We start from the raw sequence: 9,599 nt of genomic DNA, 5'->3' as shown, positions 1-9,599 counted from the left end.
GGGTATCACTAATACAAGGGTAGCATGCTGACACCCAGTGTATGTATAGTGGTACTACTTCAACCGGAGGAGCCCGGTTTCTTCTCGTGTAAGTGTAGGGGTACCACTAGTGTAGGAGGAGTACGCTCAACACTATTGTTAGTGTAGGGGTTTAACTAGTGTAGGAGGAGCAAGCTCAACACTAGTGTTAGGTTAGGGGTATCACGAGTGTAGGAGCAGCACGGTCACCACGAGTGTAATTTTATTGATGCATCTATTTATGGAGTAGAATGCACAAATGTAGTGTAAATGTAGTATTACCTCTAGTGTAAGTGTACAGTACCACTAATACCAGCTGAGCACTCTGACCTCTAGAGTCAGTGTAGTGATAACACTAGTACAGGAGGAGCACGGTCACTGTAAGTGTAAGTGTAGGCATGCCACTAGTACAGGAGGTAAATGGTCATCCCTAGTATAAGTGTATGTACAACAATTACCAGAGGAGAAAGTTCACACATAGTGTCAGTGTCGGTTATCTTAGGAGCATGGTCAGAGATAGTGTCAGTGTCAGTTACCTGAGGAACACGGTCACGTAAAGTGCAAGTGCCACATTTTGAGCAGCACGTGTATGTTTTGGGGACCACATATCCGGGAGGAGCACTCTCAATCCTAATGAATATGAAGGGGTTCCACTGGTTACAGAGGAGCACGGCCACCTCTAGTATAATTTCAGCGTTATCCCTGGTACTGGAGGAGCTCAGTCAACATTAGTGCAGGTGTAAGGTACCCATAATACAGGAGATACACAGTCACATCTGGTGTAAGTGTAGGGGTCCCGCTAGAACCGGAGGACAACGTTCACCATTGCTGTAACTTTAGTGATACCCCTTTTACCGGAGAAGCTTGCACAAACCTAATTTAAGTGTAGGGGTAACATTGCGATAGGAGGGACACGGTCGAATCTAGTGTCAGTGTAGGGGCACCACTGAACAGAATGAGCATACGCACATCCAATGTTTGAGGGGGTTTTCCACTAGTACTGGAGGAGCACTGTCAATAGTAGTGTTAGTTTAGTGCTACCACTGTTACCATAGCAGCACGTTCAACTCTGATAATGTACTAGTACCTGGGGAGCACGGACACATCTAGCATAAGTGTACAATACCAGTATTACAGGGGGAGAACTGTCACCTCTAATCTAAATTTAGGGTATCATTATTACAGGAAGAGCACTGCCAACTCTAATGCTGCCAGACTGGGTTGAGCAGCATTGCAGCATTTGTTTTACGGCCTGTTCTGGAGGAGTGGTGCTCTAGGAATGACTCAATGGCATGGTGATGACGAATATTGCCTGGGCAGTTGAATTCAGCAGGCCTGTAGGACTAGCGTCAGCACCAGTACGGAGAGATTGCACTTCCTACTCGTAAATAATGTTTCAATTGTGTATTTTTTTAAAAACTGTCCAATAACAATTTCACATATTTCTCATAACCTGATTTGTCAGTTAAAAAACACACTACACGTGTCTATTTGTTCAATGACTGTAACTAATGTTAATTATGATTTAAGCTGATTGACTCGCTGGAGGATTGATGTGTGGTTAAATATAAGTTCACTTCCATTGCCTCAGCCGTGCGCCAGTCAGGGTCTTTCATCTCTGACAGAATTCATCCATTCTCACAGAAAATGTGGCGACCAATTATTCTGCTGTTCAAAGAGATTTACTTCCCGATTCTCGCGGCTGTCGGCGTCCCCGGTGAGCCATTGTAAACTGTTTTTTGTTAATCGGTGTTAATTGTATTCATGGACAGACAACCTGCTTTGATAAGGTAACGAGTTTTCTAGATGTCAGCATTACACTTAATCTGATAACCTTACTATTGTTACAATGTTCTTCGAAGCTCCAACACAAGGATTTAAGTGGATTTCCCGATCGTCTTGTCACCCCGTGCAGAGTAACCGCTGTAGCAGCTCATGAAAATGTGTGGGGGGATTACCCGGGAAATGGCTCCAAAATTAATCCTGTTCCTACCCTGCTCCGTGTTGATAATCACAGTGACTGGAGTAAAATGCTCTCTACAGCCATCTACATATCTATTTCAATCAGACACTGGAACATTAATTCTCTCCTCTCTCTTTATTACAGCGAATTTGGTGACAATTGTGATTCTCTCCCGGGGAAAGTGCGGCCTTTCCAAGTGTATCTGTGTCTACATGGTGGCCATGGCAACAGCAGATCTACTGGTCTTGATCATTAATGTAATGGTGTATTATATTTTCAATTATCACTTTCCTCATTCATTCCTGTACCACACTCCCGTGTGTAAGTTCATTCTATACAGCACTGCTGTCAACCTCGATTTGTCTGTCTGGTTCATCGTCTCCTTCACATTTGATCGATTTGTGGTTATCTGTTGTCAGAAGTTTAAAGCAAAGTATTGCACTAAGAGAACTGCGGCCTTGGTTATTACAGCGTTCACGATCCTAATCCTTGTAAAGGACATCCCTGTTTTGTTTGCCTTTGAACCTGAACAAATAATTAACAAGGTGCAGTGGGGCTGCCGAAACAGTGTGACTTTTGTTTCCTCACCTCCAGGTGTAGCCTACATCTGGTTTCACAGCGCCTGGTTAGTTTGGCTTCCTTTTACTTTAATCGCCTTGTTTAATTATTTGACAATCAGACGTATTTTAGTGGCCAGCAGAGCCCGCAGGGGTCTCCGGGGTCATAGAAGTGAAAATCAGAGCGATTCAGAGAATGAGAACCGAAGGAAATCCATCATTTTACTGTTCACAATATCGGGCAGTTTTATATTGTTGTGGATGACAGCTGCCGTGTGTTTGGTAACTACCAGACTGACAAACATCACCTATTACCGAGGTGACCGCACAGACCCTGGATATATCGCCAGTGAAACAGGAATAATATTAAAGCTTTTGAGTAGCTGTCAAAATCCGTGTATTTATGTAGCGACCCAGAGGGAATTCAGAGAAGAGCTGAAGAACGTGGTAAAATCCCCCTGGGCACTCATTCAGAGAATAGTTAGAAAATGAGAATAAAAAGAATCAATCAAACGAAAGCTTCCTCATGACTAAATCTCCATTTCAACAATTTTTTCACCTTAGAACGTCCTTCTTTCTGGTAACGTGGTGAGAACTTGTGTGAGGATTTCTTCCATTTTGCAGCATGCGTTTGATGTCTGTAATGCTTAAATTTTCATATTTTACTCCTTCATTAAACCTATCCTATTCCTGCAAATTTAGTACATTTCAAGTTCAGGGATCAAAGGCAACAATGATGATCGGGTACGCCCCTTTAAAATCATCAATAAAGTTTGATTCCTTGCCAAAACAATCAAAAGTCTAGTGGTCGCCGATATTGGCAACTTTCCTGGAGGTTTGGTGTGAATACTGTAGGCGCGGGTCTTTCTATCGGGCTCCATTCCTCATTGATAAATAGAGGGGCTCATGTCCCGTGATCAGTTTTCGAATGGAGGAAATCGTCGGAACTCGGCACATCGATGTGACCTTTCACCTCTTTTGTCCCAGATACTGACTTAAAATCTCGATTGTGCACTAACTTATATCTCTCACTCAGCACAAAGATGGAGTCTGCTCTTGTTTTGTGCTGTCGGTAAAAGTATTAGAAGTAATATTATTGATATTCTGTCTCAATCAGTCTTCCATACAAAGGTGTAAAGGAATGTAAAATGAATGACTTTACATAAAGTTATTAATTATTACAATTGTTGCGAGTGATCTGTTGAAAACAATGCCAGAAACTCAGGTAAAATAAAACTAATATTAAGTCTTCTCTGTTCGGATGAACATTTGCAGACGGTCAGAAATAATCGTTGGTCATTACAGTCTTATTTTTCGGTTACACATTGTTCCAAATAATAATTGAAAAATACCAGTATATTTGATTCAGTTACAAATTGTTCACAGGTGATCTCGCCTGATTTTGCGAGAAACGCCAAGGAATGGGAGCAGGCTCTCAATGGGAAGGAGCTGAAGGGTGTGGATGGACAGCGAGATATAGGGATCCAAATGTTCAATTCCTAGAAAGTTCATGAGCTAACCAACAATAATTACAGTTTTATTGGCAGGGACGTTAATCACAAGAATAAAGAAGTGATGATGAATCTTTTCAAAATACTGGTGAGGCCACCGTTGGAACACCAGCTATAGCTTCGGTCCCTCATTGTGGAAAGGCCATTAAATCCACCGAGAGTGGGTAGTGTAGATGCACTTGGATGGTGCCATGGATCAGAATTATACTGGTGATCAGGGTCAAGATGTAGGGACTACTTACACTGGAACAGCGAAAGATAAGAGGAGATTTAATCGAGGTTTTAAAAATTATCAACAGTTTCGTCAGAGTGAAGAGGGAGAGATCATTCCATCTAGTTGGGGAGCTGGCAATCGACAGTGATCGACTTAAAATGGTCACAAAGGGAATGAGCAGAGAGGTTATCAGAATCTTAGTTTTGCAAAGGGTTGCTGGAGGTCGGAATGTTTGGCCTCAGAAAATAATTAAGGGAAAGTTAGGTGAACATTTGTAAAAAGAGAAAATCATTTTCTGTGGAGAGAGGAGGACAGTGTAGATAGTTTTTGATTCATGTCTCATAGAACCCAGTACAGATAGAATGGATCAAATTACATACTCCGGCCCAGTACATTTCTATGGTTTTATAGTGTTACATATGCTGGTATAAGTTTAATTATGTTTGTGCCTAAGCTACTCTCAGCCCCATTGAGCTTCTATTGAACAAATGATTATAAATAAACTGATACCAAGGAAGATCCCAGTGTTTCAATAGTCAACCATCCCTTACTGATTTCCATTTGTCAATAACCTACTTTCATTTTGTAATTAGCTCTCTGTGCATTGCCTGATCTCCCACCCAATCCCAAAATTCCTCACCGTTTGTAGATGTGGAACCTTGTCCGTTGCTTCATTAAAATCTGACTGGGTCATCCAAGCTGCATTTCCACTGACCTACAGGCCAGTGATGAGTTTCAGAAGCTCCAGCGGGTTAATTGAAGATGACACATCGCCCCTCAAACCAATATAATTCCATTTAACATTACTGCTCTCACAGGAGCTCGCTTTCTAGATCTCTCCTGTCCTTATTTTTAACACTGGGATAATTTCAGTCAATGTCGGATCCTCAGAAATCTTCTTTAATTGAGGAAAATTGCAGCAGTGTCAGTAAACCGTCACTCCTGTCAGTCCCTATTGCTTTATCTCACGCTCTCTGTGTCCCTGGATTCCAGATTCACATGTTATGTGTTTGAACAATGTAACCATGTTTAATTAACGCCTTGATCGCTGTCTCTCATACAAGCCATCAATGATTCACATGTGATCTAACTTGTTTATTTTATTTACCAAGCGGTCTTTGCTGGTCCTTACAATTTATCTGATAGATTCGTTGAATAATTTAAAAACTTTTTCTTAATCCTTAATAATGCTCCCGACATAATGATGTGAGCCCATGTTGCCTCCTATTCGCTTTTACATTGATAAATATATTTTAATTCCACACCCACTAGCTCCTTTTTAACTACTCTCCACTTGTCTAATCTTGTGGTCGGATCTCCTAGACCTGCACCACTGCCGGAGTCTCACATGCACGCAGGTGGATTATTGGAAAATTATCCAATGGTTTCCTCAGCTTTCATTCCATTGTCATTATTGGCTGAGGGTCACGGGTAATGCTCGAGGCATAGAATCAAAGACCCATAAGGAGACCATGCGGCCTATTATGCCTCTCTCAGCTCTTTGAACTAGGTATCCAATTAGTCCAACTCCGCTGCACTTTCCCCACAGCCCAGCAAACCTGGCTTTTACAAGTATATATTTAATTCCCTTTTAAAAGTTACTATTTTTATAAAGATGTCAGCATTGGCTCTGTGCTCGCTCTCTCGCCTCTGCATCAGGTGGTAGTGGTTAAAATTCCCGCTCCAGAGACTTGAGCATAAAATCTATGCTGACACCTCAATGCAATACTGAGTGTGTGCTGCACTGTCGGAGGTGCCGCCTTTCGGATGGAACTTCAAACCGAGGCCCCGACTGCTGTGTCAGGAGCTACAAAAGATCCCACAGCACTATTTCAAAGAAGAGCAGGGGAGGACTCCACAGAGACCTGGCCAATATTCATCCCTCAAACAACATCACTAAAACAGATTATCTGGTCATTTTCTCATTGCTGTTTGTGAGAGCTTGCTGTGCTCAAATTGGCTATGACGCTTCCTACATTACAACAGTAACTGCACTTGAAGAAGTACATAATTGACTGTAAAGTGCTTTGGGACGTCCGTAGGTCGTGAAAGGAGCTGTAATCTGCACTGGTACCATTTCAGGCAATGCATTCTAGATCATAACAGGTCGCTGTGTTAAAAAAAATCACATCTCCTCGCTGGATCATTTACCAATTACCTTAAACTGTGGCCCTGATTATCAACGCTCCTGCCTTTGGAAACAATGTTGCCTTATTTAGTCAGAGCCTCTCATAATTTTGAACAAATCCCCCCCTGAACTTTGCATGCTCCATGGAGAACTATCGCAGGTTCTGGCCATGTCGACAGTTTTCAGGTTTCTCAGATCTCTTGCATGCTCAGTTTGGAAGATTATTCTTTCATTGTTCTGTAGAATCAACAATTTAAGGTTTAGAAAAATACATTATACGTTTGTTAACCAATTCCCCATTGAAACGGATCCAATCACTTCTATTAATGGTTTTATCGATTCGCTCTTAATATAATTTCACCGATCGATATTTAAAAGCGGAAACAAAATAGGATCAATATTTCATTAAATCAAAGTGGGGTGTCTGCGCCTATTGATTTGTTCGACTCTTCCTGCTCTCCTTCACATCATGGCCCCGCCCTCCTTGTTCCCTTTCTTTCTGTCCGATGCCACACCTTGCCAGATCCCAGTCCCACTGGTTTCCTCACTGTGCCAGATCCCAGTCCCACGGGTTCCCGAACTCTGCCAGTTCCCAGTCCCACTGGTTCCCGCACTCTGCCAGTTCCCAGTCCCACGGTAACCCACACTCTGCCAGATCCCGATCTCCCCTTTGTTCGAAAATGGACCCTAGAATATCAGAGGGATAGCATTCCAAGGAAATGTGTTATTGTCATCACAAAAAGTGTTGGGATTACCTCATTTGGACTGTGTGGACACATCTGGCAACCTAACCATAGAAAGAATATCTCTGCACACTTTATGTCACGCAGCTCAGTCCCAGTGATTCTAGGAATTCACAATTCCAGTTTTGAAGACGATCTCGAAAATCGTCCTTTCTAAAAGAGGAAACTGCCAGTTGACCTAATGTCAATTTTAATGTTACATGAAGAATGCACAAATTGCTCAAATTCTTCGCTCTGGCAAGGAGTTCAATCATAAATATCTACATGTGATACTAAGAGTTAGACGGGGAGCCGGGCGGAACGTTTCAGCTGACTGGGTGACCGAAATCTGTATGTTATTTACTGAATTAAGAAGAGGGTCATTCGAAACAAACCAATTGAACTGCTTCTTAAGTTTACAACTACGTTGTCGAAAATTTATCACATGACAAACATAACCTTCTATAAACAAACTGCAACATCCATGTGCTGCGTCACGACCAAACTTCAATCTGAGGTGTTTAATAATCAAGATTTACAACGAAGAAAGCAAGAAAATTATCTTGAACGAAGCGAATAGCATCGAAAATACACCTATAAATTGAATACACCTGTCACTTCATTTACTGCAGTTTAGGAGGCAATAATATGAACTCTGTTATTTAACATTATTTTGTTAAGTTGCCGATTAATCCTAATCATCCTCACAGTTGTTAATGGGATAATCTGCAGTGCCTGTCCCTACTGTACAAATCCAAAGCTGGAGAACTAGTTATATGCAAACCATTGAATTAAAATGTGAATTCTGTCGTGTTGTGTTGAAGGGGCCCATGGCATCAAAAAATGCACGGAAAGTCCTGTGTTGTGAATCCAAGTATCTTCCCAAGTCATGGCGATCCCGTTGTTTCAAAGCTGGGTTTTATTATCCTGAAATATATATGCTGCGGAATCAGACGGATCTTTCATTCACTCCTTTAAATCCTCACTGAGGAATTGGACTGAAGCTGTGTAGGGGCGGGGTTAGGCTGCATTGCAGAATTGAGAGTTACAGAGAATGACGTGCGCTAATATGTTGCTGCATTCTGGGAGTTGTATATTGTAAGGATTGGATATAATGTGTGAGGCGCTTTAATTGAACCACTAGCAATAATAAAAACATGCTAACTTTTCTGAATATTATAATTTCTCTTGAAGGAAATAAAAACTCTTTCACCATTACTTACCTGTTCCTGGTAATTGGTGAGAAAGACCGTGTGGAGGGGTCACGTGAACTTGTGTCTTTCTGTGCAGTCTGAGCTCTTCACTGTGAACCCACATCTCCCAAAGTTAGCTCAAGATTCCTGAACCACTTCCCAGAATCAGTCTCCTCGCTTTCTTCCTGGAGCATTTGTTACATTTACACCCTACACTGCCACTCACTGAAAACAATGGCGCGGGGATCATACAATCATAGAATCGCAGAATTATGCAGAATGGCAGGAGGCCATTTGGATCAACGTGCCTGTGCCGGCTGCTGAAAGAGATAATCAATTAGTCCCACTCCTCTGCTATTTAATTTTTTCATTCATTATTACCTCTTCTCCCCGCTGGTTTTTGTGCCATTTACCTTAAATCTATCACATGGCGATAAGGCCGGTGAACGGAAATGAGGCAGAAGGCCAGCCAGGATCTCATTGAATGGCGAAGCGGGCTCGAAGGGCCGAATGGCATATTCCTGCTCCGATTGCTTATGTTCTTATGTGTCCTTTGGTTACCGAGAAGTCTGCCACTGGAAACAGTTTCTTCGAATTTACTTTATCAAAACCCTTCCTAATTTGTATTCAACTTGGTGTTTCACTGAATTATTTACTTAACTTTTATCTTAAGCTTCCTGTTTTCTGTGTTCAATTTTGATTTAAATTTTGACTTCAATTTTGGCTTCAATTTTGCTAACAGTTCTATCATGTAGTAGTCTATCAAACGCCATTTTAATGTCCATTTATATAAAACATCAACTGCACTATCCTCATTAACCCGCTCTGTTACTTCATGAAAGGACTCGTTCAAATTAGTAAAACAATCCGTGCTGGCTTTCATTGATTAACCCACAATGTCTAAGTGCTAAATAACTTTCAGTCGGACTATTGTCTACAAATGTTTCTGCACGAGGTTAGACCGACTGGTTCATCCCTCCACCCTTTTTTGAACGGGTGTAATATTTGCAATCCATTACTATTCTGACAGCATTCCCATATCTAAAGAGGATTTGAAGATTTTGTTCAGAGTATCTGCAATTTCAACCCTTACTTCCATCAGCTTCCTCGGATACAGGCCATTTCGTCCAGTTGACTTTTCTACTTTGAGCGCTGCCAGTCTTTTAAGTGCCTCCTCTTGATGTATGTTTTTCCTATCCAATTTCTCAATTATCGCATCTTTTACTGTGACATTGGCTGCATACTTTTCTTTAGTAAAGACACATGCAGAGTACTCATTTAGTACGTAAGACA

At 41.6% G+C, this 9,599-nt stretch overlaps 1 protein-coding gene across 1 annotated transcript; it reads left to right on the top strand.

The window, feature by feature from the left end:
- The first annotated feature begins 1,656 nt into the window (after nucleotides 1-1,656).
- On the top strand, nucleotides 1,657-4,312 carry LOC147081779 (putative G protein-coupled receptor 139). The gene is made up of 2 exons (XM_085980681.1): nucleotides 1,657-1,735; nucleotides 2,126-4,312. Exons 1-2 carry the CDS (start codon nucleotides 1,666-1,668, stop codon nucleotides 3,028-3,030), a joined length of 975 nt encoding a protein of 324 aa, XP_085836807.1. The 5' UTR covers nucleotides 1,657-1,665; the 3' UTR covers nucleotides 3,031-4,312.
- The last annotated feature ends 5,287 nt before the right edge of the window (nucleotides 4,313-9,599 follow it).

This window comes from Somniosus microcephalus, unplaced genomic scaffold (assembly GCF_052327205.1).
Source record: "Somniosus microcephalus isolate GS21.2 unplaced genomic scaffold, FLI_Smic_1.0 scaffold395, whole genome shotgun sequence".
In the NCBI taxonomy this organism is placed as follows: Eukaryota; Metazoa; Chordata; class Chondrichthyes; order Squaliformes; family Somniosidae; genus Somniosus; species Somniosus microcephalus.
Note: the sequence above shows the minus strand (reverse complement) of the source record. Positions and strands in the feature narration are given on the sequence as shown.